Source organism: Caretta caretta, chromosome 5 (genome assembly GCF_965140235.1).
Source record: "Caretta caretta isolate rCarCar2 chromosome 5, rCarCar1.hap1, whole genome shotgun sequence".
Lineage (NCBI taxonomy): Eukaryota > Metazoa > Chordata > Testudines > Cheloniidae > Caretta > Caretta caretta.
In genome coordinates this window covers 116,891,617-116,917,523 of record NC_134210.1, presented here as the reverse complement: position 1 = coordinate 116,917,523, position 25,907 = coordinate 116,891,617, and the positions used below count along the sequence as shown (strand labels likewise).

The window sequence follows — 25,907 nt, the reverse complement described above, 5'->3', positions numbered from 1 at the left end:
GTTAGTCTGGGAAACAATGAAAACGCTACATTTCAGTAATAAGAAATGAAATGTATAAGAGATGGAGAAGAGAAACAGTAAGCATTATGCAATTGTTTAAGCTAAGCTCAACATCAGTACAATTGTCATTTCAAAGAAACTAGAGGTCAGATTGTGTGCTGAGCCTCCTCTCAAGAGGAAAAAATACTCAGGAGAGTGTGACAAGATGGCCGATGTTAGTCTGGTGGGTCCTACACTTTTCCTGGCAGGGAGCTAAGATGCCACCCCTTGCCCCTGTTCTTGGGGCATCGATGGCCCCACTAGTGGCCCAGGAAGGTGGTAAAGGAGGGAAGTGGGAGAGGAGTCTGGGTTTGCTCCTCACTCTGAGCCCCAGCCCCTCTCAACTCCTGCGGGTTCTTAGCCTCTTCCCCCTTGGGTGGGGTACCTGCAGTCCTTAGATGCTGGGGAAGGGAGTCTCCCTCCCCTACTGGGCAGGGTCCCCCTTACTTCGGTTCTCTGATTTTTCCAAGTCTCACAGCATACTTCCAAGCTCCAGTCCTCTCTCCTTCCTCCTCTTCCTCTGTCTGCCTGAAGCAGGGGGTTTTATTATGTTCCTAACAGGCCCTTAATTGACTGCAGGTGCTCCAAGTAACCTGCAGCCACCTTCCCTAGTCTACAGGGAACCACGCCTTAATTAGCCTTGAGCTTATAAATTTCCCCTCTAGCACTCCTACTGCTCCCTGGCCCTCCTGTATCACAAGAATTAAAAATATAATTATTTACACACACATGTTAATTTAAATGTCTCATAGGAAGCAAAATAACTTCTGTTTCAGAGATTCCCGCAGCATCATCGTAACAATGCAGCTCTCAGTCAAAGTAAGAGCCACCAGAATTAGAACAAGCCTTTGCCTGGGCTGAGTTTCCAGGGTGAACAGAATGTTGTCAGGTCTGGTATGGGCCTAAACTAAGCTTCCCCAGCTGGACTAAGCTACAGTAAGCCTTGATTAGACTCCCAGGCTAAACTGAATCTCTCATAATTGGAACAGGCCTCTGCCTAAGCCAGGGTCTCAAGTTAATTTCAGTCCTACACTAAGTCTTCCAAAGCTGGAGTAGGACTCTTTCTAAGTCAGGCTAGAAAGACACTTTTAAAGCTGGAGTGAGCTTTATAACTCCTTAAGCCCTCTACCACTAAGTTCCAGTCAATAAGCAATCACTCAGAGATGGAGCACCCTATCAAAGCTGATTCAGAGATGGACCACTGTTTGCTCAAAGTCAAAGATCTGCTTTGCCTCCAGTTGCTATGGAACAGGGAATGAGCTATTGTATAGACTGTCAGGGACAGAAAATATATGATCTGACATACTTGATCAAAGCATTGGGCAATCAAGTTGTTATTCTGCTAGTTGGCCGGGGCTCAAACATCTGACGCCTCAAAGGAAGAATTCAGCTCCATTTTCATGTTTCACATTACACATTGTTCATTACAAGCAACAAACATTCCAAAATCCAAATTAACTGACAATATTTCAGAGACCAAAGACAACACAAAAATTACAGTATTTTGTTTTTCTGGTGATAGATTAGTTTTATAGTGGTGCCAGTAATAAAGGCTTGTTTTTTCTCAAGAAGCCATGCAGATATGATTGGGACAACACAGAAGAAACAGATAGGTGCACTAAGTGCTATTTTTCTAGTCATTTGACTGACCAGAACCACACTTCTGGCCTCAAGCTAATTTAAAGAACTCACAGTTTTGGACATCTACAAACTGGAGTTTGTGCTCTTCCAGATCAGGCTACACAAAAGATATTTGCAGATGCAAATCAGAGTTTTAGGACACCCCAAACTGCAAAGCCACACAAACCACATGCAAACTTAAAGCCAACTTTTGTAAATTTGGCTCTTTAAATTCTATTTTGAATTTGGTGCTATTACCTTGGTGCTCCTCCAAATCCATCTCAAGTCGTCGAATGACGTCATTAAAATGGTTGATTTTTTCTTTTATTTCTGTCAGCCTAATAATAAATAATAAAATCTGGAGCTAAAAATGTGCTGTTAAATGGTTAGCTTTTAAGAGGCACTATGAAGAGAAGGATCAGAATAAAAATAGTAAACAGAATGTATTACTAATACAAATAATAATAGAATAGTAAGGTTATTGTCTTTATAACAAGCATTTGTATGGCACCCCTCACTCTGGTCTCTCAATGTACTAAACACATTGTTTCTGCCTCGTTTTGGACTAAAAACCTTTTGTCTGTGAAACAAACATAATCACTACAATTAGTCAGTTCTTATTCAGTTTTGTGTTACTATATGGGTCCCTCTGTTGGTTGTTACACAGCTTTACAGAGAGACAACAAACGGCATAACGCAGCAGGAAATTGTGATTTTTATGTAAATAAAATTCTCTGTACAGGAATATTAATTAAGAAATATAAAACACTGTAGACTATAATCAAATGGATTAAGTAATTAAATTACATTCAGAAATTCTTCTGTAAATCTCCAACTATAATTCTTTGCCAATTATAATTTTTCTTAGCTACCAAGAATTCTGTTTAAGCAACTTATTATTAGCCAATCAAATGTTGGTTACTCAGTTTAAAAATAAATCCATAAAATGTCTGTGACTGTGAATATTTAAATAAAATTGTGCACCATAGTTTCTAGCAGATTTAAAGAAAAAGGGTTACTAGTCTCTCATAATTGTTCTTTGAGATGCGTTGCACGTGTCCTTTCCACTCTTAGTGTGTGCGTACCCCACGCAGAGTCACCAGAATAGTGAATATTTTCCCAATAGTGGTACCTGCTGGAATGGCTTGAGCGCCCTCTGCTGATGGACCCAACCGACCTTGAGCCCCCTCAGTTTCTTCCTTCCAGAAACTCTGTTGCAGAGCGGTAGGAGGGTGCGTCGTCGAAAGGACATGTGCAACACATCTCGAAGAACAATAGTTATGAAAGGTTAGTAACCACTTTTTCTTCAAGTGATTGCACATGTGCATTCTGCTCTTGATGATTCCCAAGCCGTTAAATAGGCAGTTGGACCAGAGTTTATGTATGCACAGACAATACAAAGCGACCAAATTTGGCATCATCTTTTGAATACTGAGTGATGGTGTAAAGGGAGAAGAAAGTGTATCCCGATGACCAGATTGGTGCTATGCAAATGTCCAGGATTGGCATCTGCAGCAGGAATGCTGCTGAGGATATTTGCAATCTTGTAGAGTGGGCAGTCAGCTTGTCTGGAGGAGACATGCCTGCCAGATCATAACATGTGCCCATACAGGAAGTTATCCAAGATGAAATTCTCTGAGTGGAGATCAAAAGACCTTTCATTCTATCTGCTATGGCCATGAACAGTTAGGTGGATTGCCAGAATGGTTTGGTCCTGTCTATGCAGAATGCCAGTGCTTGTCTATTATGTGTAGTCATTGCTCATCCCTATTTGCATGTGGTTTGGGGTAAAATGCCAGCAAGTAAATTGACTGATATGAAAATTTGAAACTACTTTAGACAAAAACCTCAGATAAGGGCGTAAGCACACCTTATCTTTAAAGAAGACTGTGTATGGTGGTTTGGATATGAGGGTGCACAGTTTGGAGACCCCTCTGGCAGAAGCGATAGCATTAGGAAGATCACCTTCCAGGAAAGGTGTAGTATAAACAGCACATATAACCTCTAGAAAGAGGCTAAAATGGTGGTGTCATAAATTTAGCCAAAACTAAGTTCACATCCCAAGGGGAAACTGGCTCCCTTAGTTGAGGGTACAATCTTTCCAGGCCTTTAAGGAATCTAATTGTCATGTCATTAGAAAACATAGAACAGTTATCCACGTGAGGGTGGAAGACTGATACTATTGCCAGGTGAGCCTTGAGAGAGGAAATCGCTAGGCCTTGCTGTTTCAGGTGCAGGAGATAGTCAAGTATTTGTTGGATGGATGAATGAATCGGTGAGACTCTGGTTTGACAAGCCCAGATAGAGAAACGCTTCCATTTTGACAGACAGGTGGCCCTGGTGGAAGGCTTCGTGCTACCTAGTAAGTCCTAGTGAACTTGCTGCAAGCAAGCCTCCTCTTTGGGATTTAACCATGGAGCTTTCAGGCTGTTAAAAAAAGGGTTCACAGGTTTGGGAGAAGCAGTCAACTGTGGTCCAGAGAGACCAAATCTGGGTGCAAAGGGAGCAAGATTGGAGTTACCACTGAAAGGTCCAGTAGAGTGGAGAACCAGTGTTCGTGCGGCCATGCTGGGGCTATTAACGTTACCCAGGTATGGTTCTGCTTGCTCTTTAGTGGCACTCTGTGTAGAAGTGGGATTGGGGGAAAAGTTAAGAAAGCTTTCCCATCCAGGGTAGCAGAAAGGTGTCTGTGATGGAACCTGGACTGTGACTTTGTAGGGTGCAGAATTGGTGACATTTTCTGTTGTATTTGTTTGCAAATAGGGGACTGCCTAAATAGACCTAGTACTGAAAAATGCCTCTGGCTACATCGAGTGAAGAGACCATTCGTGGTGACTGGAGAAAGACCTGCTCAGGAGATCTGTTCCCTATCTGATCAGGTAAAACATTGCTGCAATGTTTTCTGGAAGGACAAGCAGGTTTCTTCCCCGATATGAGGTAGGAAAGCCTGACAGGCAAGACAAATGGCCCTGATCTCTCTGACATTTATACGAAGGGCAAGTTCTGTCGAGGACCAAAGACCCTGAGTTCAGAGCTCCAGGTGAGCTCCCCATCCTAGAGCCATCTTAGAGCCTGAGACCAGAGTCATTGATGGTTGAGGGCGCAGGAAGCACCCACACAAATGTTGATAGGATTCAACCACCAATTCAGCAAAATTAGAACCTGTGAAGGTACCATGAGCAAGTGTCCAGATGCAGACGGTTTGGTGAGTACACTGAGGCCAGCCACGTTTGAAGAGATCTGAAGTGCAGCCTGGCATGTTGTATTACATACGTGCATCAGGCCATGTGCCCTAGGAGTCTCATACAGTTTTGGACTGTTGTGATTGGATGAATCTTGAGTACTGTCATGAGAGATCGAACAGATTGGACTCTCGACTCTGGGAGGAGAGCTCTGGCCTGGGTAGAGCCCAACACAGCCCCTATAAATCCTATCCTCTGCAATGGGCAAAGGATAGATTCGTTTGCATTGATCAGCAGTCTTAAGGCCTTGAAGGCTGACTGAATAAGATGAACGCTGGATATAACCAGCAGTGCAAGTGGGCCAGTACGCCGTACTGGCAAGCTATTTATAGCTAGTACAGCGTACCAGAAAGAGACAACAGCAGGAGGGCTGGGGGTTCTGCTCCTTTCCACACTGGTAGAGGTAGCGGGGAAAGGAGCAGAATGCTGGCAGCTCTATCGGCGGCTGTACTGCCCCCAGTCCCGCCCCCCAGCCCTGTCTTCGGCGGGGCTGCTGCTGTAGTATGAGGAAGGATGGAGACATAGCTCCATGCCTGGAAGGGCAGGGGTGGGGCTGGGAGTTCTGCTCCTTTCCCCGCTGTGTCTCCCAGCAGGAAAGAAGCAGAACTCCCAGCCCTGCCCCCTGCCCTTCCACGGAGCGGCATCTCCATCTGTGTACCACAGCAGCAGCCCTGGCGGAGGAGAGGGCTGTGGGGGCAGGGCTGGGGGTTCTGCTCCTTTCCCCGCTGGGAGGGGCAGCAGTGGGGAAAGGAGCAGAATGCCGGCAGCTCCCCCAGCAGCTGTACCGCCGGCCCCCAGCCTCGCCACTGTCAGTCCTGTTTCTGGCACAGCAGCAGGAGGACAGAGCCTCCCTGCTCCCCACCCCAGGAAACATGGGATGGATGTGGGGAGGGAACACTGCTACCACAGCCAGACATTTTGTGTACACCCAAGGAGATGCAGATAGACTGAATGGAAGCACCATGGACTGGTAATGTGAGTACTCCACTACTAATCTGAGGAACTTTCTGTGCATTTGGTATATCGAAACATGAAAGTAGGGTGGCATATCAGTCTCTGGAATCCAGAGAGGGAATAATGGATGCCAGTGTGATCATGCAAAATGTAATCTTTTTGAGATAGCTGTTGAGCTGATGCAGGCCTAAAATAGGCCTGAGATCTCTCTTGGCTTCGGGATTAGAAAATAACAGGAGTAGAAACCTTTCCTTCTTAAATTCTGTGGAACTTCCTCTACGGCTCCCACATGAAGAAGAGATTCAACCTCCTGTACCAGACGTTCTTTGTGAGATGGGTCCCTGAAGAGCGATGGGGAGGGAAGGTGGGAAGGAAATACACTGGAAGGAATATCCCATTTCTACAGTGCTCAACACCCACAAGCCATAGCGCTGAGACCAAGCGCTGATAAAATGGGTAAGGCAGTTTGCAAACAAATGAATAATTGGATCTGGCATCCTGGGAACTGGTACGATGTCCTCAAGCTTCCCATCAAAATGCCTGCTTAGAACGCCCTGGATGTCTAGGTGAGGCAGGCACTAAAGCAGAGATAGAAAGAGAAGGTGGTCTATGCCTATAACCTCTAGTCTTCTCTCTCTGCAGGTCCTGTTGGACAGCTGAAGCAGAATATTGGAGGGGCCGCTGAGGCATGAAGTGCTTCCTGAAAGGGGCTAGGGTCTACAACCCCAGGGACTTTAATGTTGCCCTGAAGTCTTTTAACCCACGGATTAGCACGTCTGCTCCTAAAAAAGCAAGGATCCTTCAAAGGGCAGTTCCTGCACAATCTGTTAGACCTCCTGCGGGAGCTCAGAAGACTGCAGTCAGGAGCTCCTACGCATGTTTGTGGCTGCCACGGACCTCCTGACCCTGTTGGTGCCAGTATCTCTGGCACTACAAGAGTTGATGCTGTTGGTGCTGACAGACATGGAGCCTACAAATCCACTCAGTCCTACTTCTTGTTCAGCCAACCGCTAAGACAAACAAGTGTGTTTACATTTACAGGAGATACTGCTGCCTGCTTCTTATTTAAAACATCAAAGTGAAACATGAAAGTGAGAACAGACGTTCACATGGCACTTTTGTAGCTGGCATTGCAAGGTATTTAAATGCCAGGTATGCGAAACATTCATATGCCCCTTCATGCTTTGGCCACCATTCCAGAGGACATGCTTCCAGGATGATGACACTTCTTAAAAAAATAATGCGCTAATTAAATTTGTGACTAAACTGCTTGGGGGAGAACTGTATGTGCCCTGTTTTATCTGCATTCTGCCATATATTTCATGTTATAACAGTCTCGGATGATGACCCAGCACATGTTAAGCACTGGAATAAATTGCCTAGGGAGGTTGTGGAATCTCCATCATTGGGGATTTTTAAGAGCAGGTTAGACAAACACCTGTCAGGGATGGTCTAGATAATACTTAGTCCCGCTTTGACTGTAGGGAACTGGACTAGATGATCTCTCAAGGTCCCTTCCAGTTCTATGATTCTGTATTGTTCATTTTAAGAATACTTTCGCTGCAGAATTCACAAAACACAAAAAAGGTACCAATGTGAAATTTCTAAAGATAGCTACAGCATTCGACCCAAGGTTTAAGAATCTAAAGTGCTTTCCAAAATCTGAAAGGGACGAGGTGTGGAGCATGCTTTCAGAAGTCTTAGAAGAGCATCACTCCAATGTGGAAACTACAGAACCCAAACAACCAAAAAAGAAAATCAACCTTCTGTTGGTAGCATCTAACTCAGATAATGAAAGTGAACATGTATCAGTCCACACTGCTTTGGATTATTATCGAACAGAACCCATCATCAGCATGGACGCATGTCCCCTCGAATAGTGCTTGAAGCATGAAGGGACATATGAATCTTTAGCGCATCCAGCATGTAAATATCTTGGGACACTGGCTACAGCAGTGCCATGAGAATGCCTGTTCTCACTTTCAGGTGACATTGTAAACAAGAAGTGGGCAGCATTAACTCCTGCAAATGTAAATAAACTTGTTTGTCTGAGCGATTTGCTGAACAAGAAGTAGGACTGAGTTTTCTTGCAGGCTCTAAAATTTTACATTGTTTTATTTTTGAATGCAGCTTTTTTTTATACATAATTCTACATGTGTAAGTTCAACTTTCATGATAAAGAGATTGCATTACAGTACTTGTATTAAGTGAATTGAAAAATACTATTTCTTTTGTTTTTTTACAGTGCAAATACTTGTAATCAAAAATAAATATAAAGTGAGCACCGTAAACTTTGTATTCTGTGTTGTAAATGAAATCAATATATTTGAAAATGTAGAAAACACCCAAAAATATTTAAAGAAATGGTATTCTATTATTGCTTAACAGTACGATTAATCGTACTATTAATCGTGATTAATTTTTTAAATTGCTTGACAGTCCTACTTTAAACAGTTTACCTACTGCATAAATATGGATTAGACAATATTTAACTTGTGATGTAGTAACAGGGCTTAACTGTACCAATAAATATTTGTATTAAAACAAGTTATGATATCAGTTTTAAATTATAGAAGCAAGCATAAAATTATTTATTTACGTCTTATGGACATTTGATTTATACAGCACATATCAACAGAGCAGCAAGCCAGTCAAATGTTTTAAACTCTGGAAAAACTGTTTAAAAATAATTTAGAACAAATTTTAAAAGGTCTCCAGGTTGAGATTACTCACTAAATTTAAACTCAGAGACTTTTTTAAAAAATAGCTGAGTTTCTAAAGTAAACGCAAGAGATCCTCAAATACAGTAGCTTTAGGAAGTATAAGCATAATACATATAAAGAATGCTTTAGTAACTTAATTTAATTAATTTTTACTGTAGATTCTTATTAACAACAACAGCTATAAGCAACACATTATTACTTTATAAATATTAACTAATTCTCACAGCAGGATAACAAACAGGATAAATGACTTGCTCAGCTCCACAGAGGAGAAGTTTGTGTGAGAACAAAAAGTAACGTTTGGCTCCTAATCCTATGTTCAGACACTTCTCTTACAATGTGCGGACCCACTGGCGGGAGCAGGGCTTATAAGAGCAATATAACATAAGTACTCACTGTCTTTCCATACTTGCTATTTCCTGGTTATCTTCTTTAACCTATAAAAAATTAATAACAAATGTTTCAATACAGGGAATAAATTCAAAGACAAAAAAGAGAGAGAATCTAAAAGATGTACAAAACCAAATGATTAACTCAGTTATGTTAGGAATGAAGGCTCAGCCTGCCAAAGATCTGCTTTGAAATCGTTTTTCTACAATGGTTGCTTTGTTGAATAAAAGATGCAATACTATCATTTAGTGGTGTCATCATTTCAGCTACCTCCCAGTGCTTCTCTTCTTTCCCCAATACATATTTTAAACTTTAATGCTCTATTTTATAGTCTAATCCTGCATCACTTACTCACATGAATACTTCTTATGCATGCAAACAGCTTCATTTAAGTTAATCAGACTGGTTATGTTAGTAGGAATTATTCACATGAGAAAAGGTTGCAGGACCAGGTCCGTAATTAATAAGACAGCTCATCTTTCCCAAACTTTTTAGTCGTGAGTTAGAAAGATATTAAATAAAATGAACCCAATTTCCCCACCCCCGAGTGCTCCCTTTCCATCCTAACACGCCCTCTAAACCGGTGTGAAGGGGACTAGAACAGGAGCTGCCTCTGCCAGTTTTACATTAGCTCAGAGCTCCATCCCACCAAATAATCTTAATCAGCCCCTTTGTGTTGCTCAAAGAGCAAAAAGGGCCAGAACCAAGGCAGAGAATCCAGCCCAGTATTTTAACATTGTCATTCTTTAAAAAATACTGAATTAAAAAAGCCTTGTAAATAAAAGATATAATAGTCATTTTGTTTTCCTGCCTGTTTCAGTAATCTCTCTCTTTCTTCCTGTGGCGATCCCATACTCTTGTCCTCAGCAATCATTTGATCCCGATGTTCCTCGAGCCCATGAAGTTTTTCATACATCTGCACTGCCTCTTGTTTTACCTGGGAATGTGCTATTTCCTGAGTAGAACAAACAAACAAACACTTACTGGTTAGATGCATTGCCAGTAGGTAAGAAATTGTTGCAGTGCTTATATTTTTATTTAGCAAAGTTCACATATTCAATAAAACAAGTTTATTTGGCAACTGTACAGTGAAGTACAAAGGACCACCCATATAATCTAGCTGTCTAGGATCTTGCATAGTTTCTGAGCATCTCAGTGCTATCTGAGTGCTTTATTAGGCTATGTCTTGCTATGAGGGTCTACCCTAATGGAGCTCCAAATTTACCAATTTCTGCTAATTTTACCAAAATTACAAATTTACATTTCTGCTCCTTCTTTGCTAGAAGATAATCTCTATTAAGGAACCGATATGGGGGAAGTGGCAGAAAGGCCTTGCATGGTCAAGACATTTTCACTATGATATCAAGCCACATGCACACATCAAAAGATCTAATATTTGAAGGGGTTGTCAAAATCTCTGTGCCACTAACCGATGAAAGTAAGAGAAGAGGAAATTACTTCATTGTAACTATTGTTTTCTGAGGATATATACTACATCATATCTATACTCTTGGGTGCATGTTCCTCTGTGAGATCAATGCAGGCAATCTTCAACTTCAGTGGTTGTGTGTATATTGGTTTGTGTGTGTGTAGCACAACCCCTGCTGTGGAATTTAGGCCAGTTCTTTCAAAGTGGGAGATGAAGGCTGACACACACATTAAAGAAGGCTGAGTCATAAGGAGAAATTGCAAACCTCTCAACTGTCTGGGGAGAAGAGTTTGTGAGTGATCTGATGTATATATTCAGAGAACAATTAAAAGTAATTCTCTGATTTCTAACATCACAAAAGAATACATCTGACAATGTTAAGGGTAACTGAAAAATAGAGTTTAGAAAGGAAACTTCAGCATAGCTATCCTGAATGCTGGAGTATCTAGTGGCAAAATATGTTCTGCTTTCTTTCTGAGGAGCAAATCCAAGGCAGCGGAAAACATGAAGGAAAGCCACAGGCCTACTACACACTTAAGTGACAGCACAGTATATATTCACCATGGGAAAAATTTAGCTCAGGCTAGGGAGTACAAGCAAGCCCTTGCATGCTACTTAAGTGCTAGGTTGCCTCTGCAGGAATGGGAGTGAAATTACCATGCAAGATGACCTTCAGAGGAGCACTGATACTAGATCAAAATAAGTGACTGTGGAGAGGACCACTGATTTGAGCTCATACACATATGTACAAAAACAAGGAGCCCTTGTGTTGGGGTTTGGAAGGACTGCATCTGCTGCTCCAACACATAGGCTAGAAAAGTGGCCACAGAAGGACAGTGTTACAGCCCTGATCTTGCTTGTTGATGGAATTCTATTCTCCCGGACGTTTGTTTAGATCCACACAAAATACCAATTACTCTAGTAGCATAAAGCGAGTGACTTTCTTAATACTTTCAAAAGTGATAGTTTACATCTATGATGTAATCACTAAGCTATATTTCACATGTATGATATACTAGCTGTGAAATACAGTTATCTGATTACCTGACATCTAGCAAAAACAAGTTATAAATCATAATTGGTGGAGTTTTGGCCCTATCTGCTAAAAATAAAATTATACAAATTAATGGCCTAAGTCCACACCACTAAAATAGATGCGAGCTTTGCCCTTATCTTCAATGGGTGCAGGATCAAGCCATTAAAGAGTTACAGAAAAAAATATATTGTGATTACTTTGTTGACAAGACTTTTTTTGCATTTACAAATATAAGTAGATCAGTTATTTATCTTCATACATACAGATCCTAGGGTGTCTTCCTTTATATTCAGTCCATCCAACTCCTGCTGTTGAGCATCTAATTCCTAAAGAAAACAAATATGAAAAGTTTAGGTAACAATTACCACTGGAGGAGGATTTACTTCCCTATTTTACAAATTTTATACTTGCAAATGCTGTAGAATGTTCAGTTGTTTTTATTAGGTATATGTGTGAATAGGTTAAGATCCCTTCCTCCAAACAGCTCCAGGCAGAGCTTCACTGACTTTGCAGTACTGGGGTCTTTGTGAATAAGCTTCATATCATCGTTACTTGTATCTTGGTTATAATTATGAACCAGTGTCCCCTTTTTTAATTTGAAGGGAAAGTGTCCGTTGAAAAAAATATATATATATTTTAAAAATAGCCTCATCTCTTTTGTTAAACTGTAGGTTACTGACACTGAAAGAATTTTAAAAATCTAAGTTTAATTTTTGCAGTCATTTTCATTTATGTGAATGCCAGGCAGTTATTGTAGTGGACAAGGAATCAGAAATCTTGGGTTTTGCTCTCATCTCTGTCACTGACTTGCAATGTGACCTTGGGCAGGTCATTTAGGTCTGGATCCTGCATAGTTTATAGTTGTTCTTAATTTTACTCATGTGCTTAAAGTTAAGCATCTGTTCGCAGGATCACAGCCTTAACCTCTACACCTTTATTTCCCCCATCTGTAAAATGAGAATAATGATGGAGGAGAACGAGGACAATTTATCCTTTGTAAACCACACTGATATCTACAGGTGGAAAGTGCTAAGCATTATTTTGTTTCTAGTCAATTTCATTTTCTGATTTTCATGCACTAGCACAAAGTTGAAATGTTGGGGATAATGCTACCTGAAAGTTTCCTTTTAAATTAATCAGATCTTAAATTCTTCAGTATTCCAAACTATACAGTGGAAATCATGGAGCTAATTTCACATGCATCTTAGAAAACAATATGACAAAACCCACCTGCAACAGTTTTTCATTTGTAGCCTTCATCTCCATGTATTTAGCTTGATTTTCCTGAGACATATTTTTTATTATGTCATCAGCTATTTGTTTTTCACGCTCAATATCTTCTTCCACTGCTTGAATTAACTTTTCTTTGCTGTAATGACAGAGGAAAGTAAGAGTATTTTTGTAACTAGTACTAGATACTAGTTATCCTTTTTATTTATAAAACAAAGAGATGCTCATTCCATGCTTTGTACCCCCGAAACAATCTAATTTCACACAAAAAATATACAACTAACTTCTTTCCCTAAAATAAATATATTCCAGCCGATAAAATAAGTGCACCATTACTGTAGATTTTTTGCTTGAAATATATATATGATACACATTGTATAACACTGGACTTGATTCTTCTGTCCTTACACAAGTTTAACTCACTGAAATCAATGTGAATTTTGAACACAAAACAACTTTAGGATCAAACCTATCATAAAGTAATTTTTTGAATGTTGACATACCATGCAATGTTCCCCCTAAATAAAGAGGGATTATGTGACAGATCTAAGCTACTACCAGAGATAGTTGCTTCAATTACATCACCATTATATACAAATTAGCAAACTAAAAATATGAGGCTTGCAAACCATGAATTTTCATTTAAAAATGTGCACATCTGTAAAGATCTACAGATTTTACATATCTGATTACTAGATTCCATTTACACAATAAACCTCTTTTCTTATAAGTTTCTTTAATTGACCACAACTCATGCTGTGTAAGCTCCTGCGATATTTTAACTTGATTTCTCCTATGTGATCAGAAATTATGAGGCCTAAACATATCATTACCAGACTTCCTTATTGGCTGTAGATCCAAATAAACCTGAGATGACCATGAGAAATTGCTCAACCTAGTCAATCTTTTGCTAAGGAAGTTCTAGTCTTTTTATTTATTTATTTTTAGCTACCTGCCTGTTCACTGAGTACAAAGGTTGCAAACAAAGTAAAGTGCTGTTGCAACATATTACTTCTTTTTAATGCACAGGAAACACACAACTATACATATGATCTCTCAGAAAAAATAGAAAGGTAAGATATTTTATAGAATTTTTTTATGAAACCAATTTAATATCTTAAGTGTGTGGGAAAATACTTGGTTTGTATAATTTGGCTGTCCGATTGGAAATGGATCATACATTAAAGGCGCTCTGGGTTCCTCAATCAATATGAACTCTTCACAAGCCAACCTACTGCATTATGCTTTGTTAGAAGATTAGAAAACAACCTGAGTCTTTTGGAAAGGAAAGATTTTCTGATTTTATAAACTACATTTCTTCCCAATTTACTCTTGAAAAATGCATATTTTATTGTTTTTTAACTAAATGTAGGAAGTGTAAAGGAACACATCCCTGTGAAATGAAAAATGCCATTTATGAAACATTTTCAAAGAAAGCACCTATGGGCTCAGATCTTAGGAGAATGTCAAGATATTAATGATGTACTGCCAGCCTGAGTTTTTTGCAAAATGACTAATTTTAAAAAAAAAATCTATTTTCTAATAGATCATCCTTCAAATAGTACAGGGGTGGCCAATCTGAGTCAGAGAAGGAGCCAGAATTTACCAACGTACATTGCCACAGAAATACATCAGCAGCCCCCCTCAGCTCCCCCACCCCAGCTCCCAGCACCTCCCGCCCACTGGCAGCCCTGCCGATCACTGCCTCCCCCTCCCTCCCTGCACCTCCCGATCAGCTGTTTCTAGGCAAGCAGGAAGCTCTGGGGAGTGTTGGGGGAGGGCATGGCGGGCTCAGGGGAAGGGGTGGGAAAGGGTGGGGTGGGGGCAGGGCCTGTGGCAGAACCAGGAGTTGAGCAGTGAGCACCCTCTGGCACATTGGAAAGTTGGCGCATGTAGCTCCAGCGTCGGGCCTATACAAGGAGCCGCATATTAACTTCTGAAGAGCCACATGTTGCTCCGGAGCCACAGGTTGGCCACCCCTGAAATAGTATTTGTTGATTTTTTTTTTTATAATTCTTTAAAAATTTTTATGAACATCTTTCTGCTCTTATGCTGATGTTTATATGGGTCTTTTCATTGTGACAGAAACTGACCGATTGACTACACAAGGAAAATTTTTCAACAGCTCAAAATTGATTTTGAGTTTACAGTGTCCCTTTAATTCAGATGTACTGAACTTTGCATAATTTTCACCATTTAAAAAAAGAAAAGGAGTACTTGTGGCACCTTAGAGACTAACCAATTTATTTGAGCATGAGCTTTCGTGAGCCACAGCTCACTTCATCAGATGTTTACCGTGGAAACTGCAGCAGACTTTATATACACACAGAAATCATGAAACAATACCTCCTCCCACCCCACTGTCCTGCTGGTAATAGCTTATCTAAAGTGATCAACAGGTGGGCCATTTCCAGCACAAATCCAGGTTTTCTCACCCTCCACCCCCCCACACAAATTCACTCGCCTGCTGGTGCTAGCCCATCCAAAGTGACAACTCTTTACATAATCAAGTCGGGCTATTTCCTGCATAGATCAAGGTTTTCTCACATCCCCCCCACCCCCATACACACACAAACTCACTCTCCTGCTGGTAATAGCTCATCTAAACTGACCACTCTCCAGGTTTAAATCCAAGTTAAACCAGAACATCTGGGGGGGGGGGGGTAGGAAAAAACAAGAGGAAACAGGCTACCTTGCATAATGACTTAGCCACTCCCAGTCTCTATTTAAGCCTAAATTAATAGTATCCAATTTGCAAATGAATTCCAATTCAGCAGTTTCTCGCTGGAGTCTGGATTTGAAGTTTTTTTGTTTTAAGATAGCGACCTTCATGTCTGTGATTGCGTGACCAGAGAGATTGAAGTGTTCTCCGACTGGTTTATGAATGTTATAATTCTTGACATCTGATTTGTGTCCATTTATTCTTTTACGTAGAGACTGTCCAGTTTGACCAATGTACATGGCAGAGGGGCATTGCTGGCACATGATGGCATATATCACATTGGTGGATGTGCAGGTGAACGAGCCTCTGATAGTGTGGCTGATGTTATTAGGCCCTGTGATGGTGTCCCCTGAATAGATATGTGGGCACAATTGGCAACGGGCTTTGTTGCAAGGATAAGTTCCTGGGTTAGTGGTTCTGTTGTGTGGTATGTGGTTGTTGGTGAGTATTTGCTTCAGGTTGCGGGGCTGTCTGTAGGCAAGGACTGGCCTGTCTCCCAAGACTTGTGAGAGTGTTGGGTCATCCTTTAGGATAGGTTGTAGATCCTTAATAATGCGTTGGAGGGGTTTTATCCTTGCAACAAAGCCCGTTGCCAATTGTGCCCACATATCTATTCAGGGGACACCATCACAGGGCCTAATAACATCAGCCACACTATCAGAGGCTCGTTCACCTGCACATCCACCAATGTGATATATGCCATCATGTGCCAGCAATGCCCCTCTGCCATGTACATTGGTCAAACTGGACAGTCTCTACGTAAAAGAATAAATGGACACAAATCAGATGTCAAGAATTATAACATTCATAAACCAGTCGGAGAACACTTCAATCTCTCTGGTCACGCAATCACAGACATGAAGGTCGCTATCTTAAAACAAAAAAACTTCAAATCCAGACTCCAGCGAGAAACTGCTGAATTGGAATTCATTTGCAAATTGGATACTATTAATTTAGGCTTAAATAGAGACTGGGAGTGGCTAAGTCATTATGCAAGGTAGCCTGTTTCCTCTTGTTTTTTCCTACCCCCCCCCCCCCCCAGATGTTCTGGTTTAACTTGGATTTAAACCTGGAGAGTGGTCAGTTTAGATGAGCTATTACCAGCAGGAGAGTGAGTTTGTGTGTGTATGGGGGTGGGGGGGATGTGAGAAAACCTTGATCTATGCAGGAAATAGCCCGACTTGATTATGTAAAGAGTTGTCACTTTGGATGGGCTAGCACCAGCAGGCGAGTGAATTTGTGTGGGGGGGTGGAGGGTGAGAAAACCTGGATTTGTGCTGGAAATGGCCCACCTGTTGATCACTTTAGATAAGCTATTACCAGCAGGACAGTGGGGTGGGAGGAGGTATTGTTTCATGATTTCTGTGTGTATATAAAGTCTGCTGCAGTTTCCACGGTAAACATCTGATGAAGTGAGCTGTGGCTCACGAAAGCTCATGCTCAAATAAATTGGTTAGTCTCTAAGGTGCCACAAGTACTCCTTTTCTTTTTGCGAATACAGACTAACATGGCTGTTCCTCTGAAACCTTTCACCATTTAGCAACTTGTAAAGATTTGTTTCCCCTTCTTAAATTGCAAGAATATTCTGAGTCAAGACTGCTTTAATAGCCTGCCCTCCCTAGGTGTGGAGAGAAACCCACAAATCTGAGGTATGCTGCAGTGATGGGTGACAGGGGATGGATCACCTGATGATTACCTGTTCTGTTCAGTCCCTCTGAAGCACCTGGCATTGGCCACTGTCAGAAGACAGGATACTGGGCTAGATGGACCTTTGGTCTAACCTAGTATGCCGTTCTTATATTCTTATGATAACTGAAAGTTTCTATACAGCAGTGGTTCTCAACCAGGATGTCCAGGGCCTCCTGGGGGGCTGTGAGCAGGTTTTAGAGGATCCACCAATTATGACCAATGTTAAGACTAATTAGGGCAGAAAGCCAAAGCCCCGCTGCACAGGACTGTAGCCCAGGGCCCCGAACCCTGCCACCTGGGGCTGAAGCTGAAGCCTAAGCAATTTAGCTTTGCAGGGGCTCCCTGTCATGTGCACTCCCAGGCAATTGCCCTGCTTGCTACCCCCTAACGCCGGCCCTGGCTTTTATATGCAGAAAAACAGTTGTGGCATAGTTGGGACATGGACTTTTTATAGCATGTTGTGGGGGGTCTCAGAAAGAAAATGGTTGAGAACCCTTGCTATAGAGCATATGGAGTGAATCCAGCAGATGTACATTTCCAACAACAGTGGAGATACACAACTGGCTGGAGCAATCCCAATCTTCCTGAGGGGACAGATTGAGGGAGGCAGGCAAGCAACTAGCTAGGTTTGGTCAGCAGGCCACACCTGTAAAATAGATCATAAGTATTATTTGAGATAAAGAGCTATAAGCCAATGTGCCCAGCAAACCAAGTTTGTCAATGGCTAGGCCTGCTATCATGGTACGAGATTGGCTAAGTCTTCCTTTTACTAGTTTTGAGAAGAATTGAGACCTAGCTTTAAGAAGAAATTTTGATGCTGGAAAGTCTCTTGGGGTATGTCTACACTGCAGACCAGTGCGCTAAAAATAACTTTGAAAACATTAGAATCATAGGACTGGAAGGGACCTCTTATTCATCTATTTTCTAAGGTAAAGCTGTTTTCAGTCTCTCTTCATATGAGTTTTTCAATACCTCTTAACTTTCTGAACTCCCTTTAATTCTGCAATATCTTTTTAGATGGGGGTAACCAGTACCATACATAGCATTCCAGATAAGGCCACACCACTGATTTATATCAAGGCATTATAATATTATCCACATTTATTATCACATTCTTTATGCATCCTAACATTTTGTTTGCTTTCTTGACCGCAGCTGCACATTGTCCAGAGGTCTTCACTGAGCCATCTACAGTTGAGTCTAGGTCCTTTTTCAGGGTTTATACAGTTAACATAAAAGAACCCTGTAAGGTGTCTGAGTTTTTAACTTTTTCCCCTCCACTGTGCATTACCTTATACTTATCAACATTAATATTCAGGTATAATTGTGTTGCCCATTCACCTAGCTTGGTTAAGTCTCTCTGAAGGTACTCATACAGTCATCTTTGGTCTTGACTAACCTAAATAACTCTGTGTCATCTGCAAACTTTGCTACCTTGCTGCTCACTTCCCTTTTCCAGCCCATTTATAAATATATTACACGGAAGGCCTGCTGTGAATCTTTAACCATGATGGATATTGACCATTTAATCCTGCTCTTTGTTTTCTGTCTCCTAGCTAGCTTCTGACCCATGACTACTGAGGGTTTTTTAGCAGCCTCTTGTATGGGACCATGTCAAAGACCTTTTGAAAGTCTAAATAAATCATCTCATCTGATTCTCCTTTATTCACAAGTTTACTAACAAGTTTGAAGACTGTGGATAGTTAGTGAGACACATTTTCCTTTTGCAGAAACCATGCTGCTTACACCCCATTATATCATGATCTTCCAGATGTTTTATTATTCTATTTTTAATTATTGTTTCAACCAGTTTGCCAGGTAGAGATTTACTGGTCTGTAATTAACCTGATCACTCCTAGTGCCTATTTAGAATATAGTCCCTAAATCTGCACTGCATATGTCTGAAGGAGCCTAGATTCAACTTCCTTAAGGGGTCATAAAGTAATTTTTTCTAAACTCTGGTTTTCCTGCCAAATCCTATTTCTCCATCTCTAATGATTTTGCCTCACAGGATTTTTGCCTTTCTTGAAAATCCAAAGATGCTGCATGCATGTATCCTTTAATACAGTTTACATGGTTTGCATTCACTTTTACTTTATTACTTGATGGGTGGCTAAATCTTGCCAATAAACCCTGATTCAAAGGAGCAGATGGATCAGGTGTCATTTGCACAATTTCTGGAGGTAGGTTTATCTTAAAATGAATAGCCTCTGTAAGGAAAGCCCTCATGATTTCCAATAGATAGGGTGTATCCTGGTTCAAAGACCCCAACATAGCATGTTGACCCATGGTTACCTAGCTCCAAAGCACAGATGAATAGGTCGGTGCATAGAGGGCTATCCTATGACAAGAATAACATAGGAGCTTCATTGACTGTGCTGGTCACCACAAATACTGATCGACTGCACACAAGCTGCCTGGTTGCTTTCAGGTTTGGCTCAGTTCAATAAAAGCTGCAGCTATTTTGGCTAAAACACATCTTTCGCCCCAGCTGCAGTCTTATTTAGGCCTTCGGCAATATTTACGTAAGACAAAAATGCAGTAAGTTATGATGAATAATTGGTTTCAACTATAAATCAACAATTTTGTTTACATTACTAAAACAATCTTCACTAGGAGCATGCCTTTAAACTACTAATATAGCTACTTAAATTTTGGCCCTAACATGCAAAAATATTTTCTCTTCTAGATTTTGAACATGAAAATCCCTTGGCTAATGATCTGGATTGGAGCACTGTTCTCCGATCCAGTCACAGCTGACTGCGATACTACTTCTCTTTCTGTAAGTTTTATAACCATATCAACTAATCTGCTTAATTTTTGCTCATTTTTGTAGAAGATCCATAGAAATTACAGGAGGTGCCTTGTAGATCAAAGACATTATGTATTTTAACAATAGTCCCATCTTCAACCACCTCAATACCTTATGGTGTATACATACAAAGCCTGTATATAGCTATAGCTGGAGCTATAGAAAGATTGATATTCAACAACCTGACGGTAGAAACATATAGAAATGCAATAAACAACATGGCTTTCTTTTAATTGCACAATAAACCAATGCAAATCGTTATGACAAGTCTGCACTTTGTAATTTATTGAATTGCAAACATGTTTGATATATTTATGTTTTCAGATCTTGATCCAAAACCCAAAAAGTCAACGGTCTTTTCCCTGACTTCAATCAGTTTTGGAGCAAGCTCAAAAAACTGCAAGCTGCTGAGCACCCTCAAATACCACTCAAGCCAAGAGTGTTGACGGAGTTCAGCACTTCAGAAAGTCAGCCCTACAGCTTTTGAAAACAATCATAGTAATAAGAGAATAGAGTTTGATTTTGAATTCCAAAGAGACTTTTAATTGAATTGCTTCCTCCTTCTTGTATTTATATTTGGGTGTCATGTACAGTCAGGTAATTAAACTGCTGTTACACTGATTACTCTGCTTACATTAAGGAAGTAACTCACTGCCTACATGTCTAGAACTAACTTTGCTATTTATCTTTTGCACTAACCTGTAGGAGAGCAAATTACACACACACACATGCACACGCACAAGAGAAATCCACCATCTTGTAAAAATAAAACAGGTCTCAGTGTACTCATTGGTATGCAGAATAAAATCAGTACAGTAGGCTCTCAGAGCTGAGATGACTGCAGGTAGGTTAGTTTCAACCCAGAAAACCAAATTCATTTAAGTGTCTTGGTTGCCATAAAGATTTAATCTTTAGTGAACTCACTCCTTCTCAAAAGGTCTGCCTGAAAATCTTATTAAAATAAACATCTTTACATATGGAACAAAATATGAAGAGAAAACAAAAATGAGTTAATTCTCAAACTCTTGCCCCCTTCCTTTCATTCAGTCACTACACCTTTCTTTAGAGATCTTCCAGTTATGTAGGAAGGCAGTTCTTTTTATACTCAGCCCCCTTCCCATCAGGCCTGGCAAAAAACTTCATATTACATTCCTAATTTCTCTTGGTCATTAATTCCCAGCTTCACCCCCTCACCACAGAGGGGAGTTTCACCTCCCCCTCTTGGAATTCCACACTCCAAAACAGCTTCACTAAGGGCTTGTCTACACTTACCGGGGGATCGATGCATGGCGATCAATGTAGTCGATCTAGCAGGTCTAGTGAAGATCTACTAAATCGACTGCAGATCGCTCTCCTGTTGACTCCTGTATTCCACCAGATCGAGAAGAGTAAGGGGAATCAACGGGAGAGCATCTCCTGTCGACATCGTGTAGCGTGGACCCCATGGTAAGTAGATCTAAGTTCTGTCGACTTGAGTTACGCTATTCACATAACTCAAATTGCATAGCTTAGATCACCTTTTCCCTGTAGTGTAGACAAGGCCTAAGATGACTTCCACCACCTCAGTGACCGTGTCCCTTATCCCACAAGTATATTTTTAAGAAAATCAGGAATGGGATAGTACTGGCCCAGGACAGATTTCCTTTTGGACCTCAAAGAGTTGGAATGCTTGGTTACAAAGGTTTTTTGCACTGTAGGTGCTTGTCACTGTTTCTCTCTCCTTCACCATCAACTCTCCCTACTAGAAAATAATTTGTAATTTTCTATGTTTACATTGTTTTTCTTTCTCCCTTCAACAGGTTACTTGTGAGGAATCTGGAAAGAATTACTCTTCTATCCCTAACTCTCTAAATAAAAGTGTTACTAAACTGTGTCTTAGTAATAACAACATTACTTTAAATGATTCTGACAAAAAGGTTCTTCAGCTATTTATTAACTTGACTGAACTCTATCTGAATGAAAATGCCATTACTGTGCTACATAATAATACCTTCTGCAATCTGTTAAAACTCACAGTTCTAGATATTAGTAGTAATTATATCAGTACAATCGAACAGGCTGCATTTACAGGCCTAAATCAACTATCCATATTGAATCTAAATCATAACAAAATATCCCAGTTGGATTCTGACACAATTACAACACTAAAAAACCTGACAATTTTGAGACTACAGGACAATTTGTTGAAGTACTTTGATGTAAAAGCATCATTTAAACTGATTACCTTAAATGGAAATCCATGGAATTGTTCCTGTGGCCTGCTCAGTTTACAGAAATGGTTGAATACCTCAAACGTGACAATGGGTAAGTTTTGACAACAGCAGCATTCAGGTCATTACACAATATATCACAATATCTTACTTACACTGCAGCGCAGACCCTATAAATACAATATTTCATGACCTTTTTATTATTCATACTTTCAGAACATGAAAATGACACTCTGTGTGCTTATCCAGATGTCTGGAACAAATCTTCTATCAAGACTGCACCTATCCAAAAATCTGATTGTGACTCAAGAAGAGGCTCTATAGCAGTCACTACACCTTCCACATCTGCCATCAGTCCTAAAAACATTGCCATTTTAACATTTTCTCTCAACTCTTCAAACAACAATATTAGGAGTAATGCATCAAATCCAGGTGATGTATTGATGTTTCATTTTAATACTTCATAATAGCACCATCCAATACTAGTGCTATGGGACAGTCCTCTAAAAAGTTAGGGATATGGGGATTGCTGTGCTCCTAGGCACAGAAATATTGTGTTCACATTATGTGGAATTTTTGTTATGTTTAACTTTATCAGAAGCTCAAAACTGACCTGAATTAGAACTCCATTATGGAATATTGTAAAATAATATCTATAAACTAATGATGTGAGAAGATTTGAGGTTCAAATAACCATCCAAGTGTTTGTATTTTAAATGAACTACAATCAAGCCACCCAGTTAAACCGCCCACAATCGTCTACCCCTGAAAACAGGCTCCTTCCTATTTTTAGTTTTCTTCTTGGTATGTAAACAAGCTCTACTGATTTACTTACCCATACCCTTATGCCTGACCTCTGGTGTGTTCAGTGAGAGGGCATCATGACTGTTCCCACTCTACCCCTATTGGAAACATGAAGGAGCACTTACACCACTTTCTCCACCATTGGTGTCCCATTTTGAACCACCATTACTCCACTTGATACCCTTCCTCTCCCTTTTTACCCACAATTTATTCTCTACTTCATCCTCCATCCAAATGATTCTGCTCCCCTGCCTTTTCCCACTCAGAGTAGCAACTCCACTTCCTGCTCCTGAGCCCATCTCTCCTCTGCACAAAGAGACCAGTAGGACCGATGAGTGACTGAAATGGGAGAAAGAGACAGCAAGCTCTGGATCGTTTTATACCTAGGAGGCCAGCTCAGCCACAAAATCCCTTAGGATGCGGCAGCTGCCATAATTCCCTGGACACTAGCCAGCACTGTGAACACACAGGGTAGATTTGCAAACAGAGATTCTTGGCAGCTATGGTCTGTTGGGATTTTCATCATAAAGGAAATATATCTGGAGAGATGTGCAAAATGAAAAAAAATTAAAAAGTGACTATCTGGGTATAGATGTTCTTGAGGGCAATCATGTCAGCTTGAAGTGTGAAAATGAAAATCAGTTACATGTTCTGTTGTCCTATTCCAGGGATGAATCTAAAGTTCACTTAAAATCTGAATAATGATTCATGGAACATGCCCAGAACATTTCAACAGACCTTCAGTCCTGAAAGGAAGTTACTTATTTAAACTTGACCACACAGCACATTCTAAGTATCTAGAGAGTTAAAATATGGACTTAGGCACCTGCAAGTAAAAAGTTTGTCCTCGGTGCAGAGATTTTGGTTGTCCAAACATAAGTATTCTATTAATGCTGTACAAAGAGTCTCAAGAGTCTCTATCACTTTGTTTCCATGAGTCCCTTATCAGGCCATGAAGCAATTAATATCATAGCTCTTTTGGTATTATGCAAGGAGCTGGTTATTTTGGTTTAAGATATTTAATTTAATGTGATTTTACTTTCTTTTGTATTCTTAAAGGTTCTCCACCTCTTGGCAAAACTTGGGCCTTTCTTCTGGGTGTTCTGGTGTTTGTCCTAAGCACTTCACTACTGATTTTTATTGCCATAAAATTCCCACAGTGGTACCTCTACTTGATCAGCTACAATCACCGTCGTCTGGAAGAGTATGAACCAGAAATATTTGACAAGGAGTTCACAACTGATCTGAGCACTTTTCCATCAATATCAAATACCAATGAGCACGATGCCATTGTAGCATTTGAACAAACTCATACATTTGTACTTGAGGAGGATGGATTTATTGAAGACAAATATATAGACGACCCTGGATTAATTGAAAAGGTCTAAAATTCTTATATGATGGATGATCATTTGGCTTTACAATAGCTGATTATATAGGATCAATCCATTCAAAATCTTGTATATAAATATATCTAGTATGTATCACAGACAGAACTCAAAGCTCTCAATCCCTCTTTTTTGGACAAATGTGTGGCACATGTATTAACTGTAGAGGTAGGAAATCTGGCGTTGTGAATGTATTACCACAGTAACAAATATTTCAAAGTACATAAGCATATACTCCATATGTCTGACACTAAAATCTCACTGTTTGATTATAGTGGGGGAAAATAACACCTACTTCTTATATAGTATTTTCATCAGTAGATCTCAAAACACTTTACAAAGGTAGCATCATTACCCCTGTTTTACAACCAGGAACTGAGGCACAGAGTGGGGAAGTAACATGCCCATGCCACTGGCAGAAGTGGGAATTGAACCCAGGTCTCCTGAGTCTCAATTCAATGCTCTATCCACTAGGCAAAACTAAAAGCATTGAGTATCTAAGCCAAACTCAGTTTTCTTTATTCATAAACAAAAAGTATTTGTTTGAGTAAGCAAAACAAATACGCTGTCTTACCCCCATCATTTAAATGCATTCAAGGACAAATTACCATTATTATATACCAACCACCTTTTTATCTTATCCCACGGTTGCCTGATGTCTTTTTTCTTAACAGGTTCTGAATATCTGAAAACTGCCAATGCAGTACATATTTTTAACAATTTAAAGAAAACATTGAGAAATTTCCATTTTTAAACTGAAGGTAGATGAACCTCTTCACGATTTTCAAATGTTCTTAAAATCAGGATTTTGAGATATAGGAAAACATCATTTTATTTAAGGAATAATTTATAGTAAATGAGAAAATAGACATTTGTTTTTAATATTAGAAGAAAAATGTATTTCGTATTATTTCACAAAAGTGTTCATAAAATACAGCCAATAGCAAAATGCTCCACATTTTTCATCACTTTTTATTAAACTTTTAAAGTCACAAAATCTTTACGTTGTATAAAAAAACAAAACTTGAAACATTAATGGCTCAAATGTATCCTCAAAGAGACCCACTGGAATAAATGCTATTGGTTTAGGCATGTCTGAGGACAGAATTGGCAACAACTGTAAAAATAAATATACTACAAAAACTCGTGGTGTATTTATAAAACAGTTAGCAGGTATGTGGTCATTTTTAATGTATTTAGAAATCACTGAATAACAGATTTTAATTGTGTTATGAAGGCTATGGTAACATTTGTTTCTTTCAGTCAGGAAGTCAGACTAACTATAAAGCAATCCTGATGAAACAAAATGCTGTCAAAGAACAAAGTGTTTGTTTTTAAAGGAGACATTGATTCTTACATAATGTTCTTTTAAATAACTTCATTTTTGTTGTACTGAATGACATATTTAATGAATACAGATGCAGTAGTGACAGTATAACCTGTAGGATTATTGACCTGATAATTTCTGATTGACTTAGAGAACAAACCCATTATGTGTTCAGCTGATTAAAAATCAACTTCTTTATTAAAATATATTGAAACAATATTTTAAATGTACTTTAGGACTATGCTGTACTTTAAAAAGTTGACTGAGTGAGTGAAATTTTATTTCCTACAAA

At 39.9% G+C, this 25,907-nt stretch overlaps 2 protein-coding genes across 7 annotated transcripts in view; one reads left to right on the top strand and one right to left on the bottom strand.

The window, feature by feature from the left end:
- IFT74 (intraflagellar transport 74) overlaps window positions 1–25,907 on the bottom strand; it is a 69,036-nt gene that overhangs the window by 27,073 nt on the left and 16,056 nt on the right. For all 5 annotated transcript variants that reach the window (XR_007356587.2, XM_048849450.2, XM_048849451.2 and 2 more), the window contains 5 exons: window positions 12,664–12,802; window positions 11,697–11,759; window positions 9,780–9,923; window positions 8,975–9,015; window positions 1,918–1,997 (listed from right to left, as the gene is read on the bottom strand). Coding sequence is in view for 4 of the 5 variants with exons in the window: in XM_048849450.2 (XP_048705407.1) it covers window positions 1,918–1,997; window positions 8,975–9,015; window positions 9,780–9,923; window positions 11,697–11,759; window positions 12,664–12,802 (467 nt within the window). In the remaining variant the exon portion in view is untranslated. The remainder of the gene's footprint in view (window positions 1–1,917; window positions 1,998–8,974; window positions 9,016–9,779; window positions 9,924–11,696; window positions 11,760–12,663; window positions 12,803–25,907) is intronic.
- LRRC19 (leucine rich repeat containing 19) lies at window positions 13,628–25,834 on the top strand. Of its 2 annotated transcripts, none has more exons than XM_048849454.2 (5): window positions 13,628–13,736; window positions 19,764–19,856; window positions 21,686–22,190; window positions 22,313–22,528; window positions 23,960–25,834. In XM_048849454.2, exons 2-5 carry the CDS (start codon window positions 19,773–19,775, stop codon window positions 24,286–24,288), a joined length of 1,134 nt encoding a protein of 377 aa, XP_048705411.2. In that variant the 5' UTR covers window positions 13,628–13,736; window positions 19,764–19,772; the 3' UTR covers window positions 24,289–25,834. The 2 variants fall into 2 exon arrangements, with proteins under 2 accessions (XP_048705411.2, XP_048705412.2); XM_048849455.2 differs by lacking the exon at window positions 13,628–13,736 and adding an exon at window positions 21,265–21,332 and having other exon boundaries at window positions 19,771–19,856.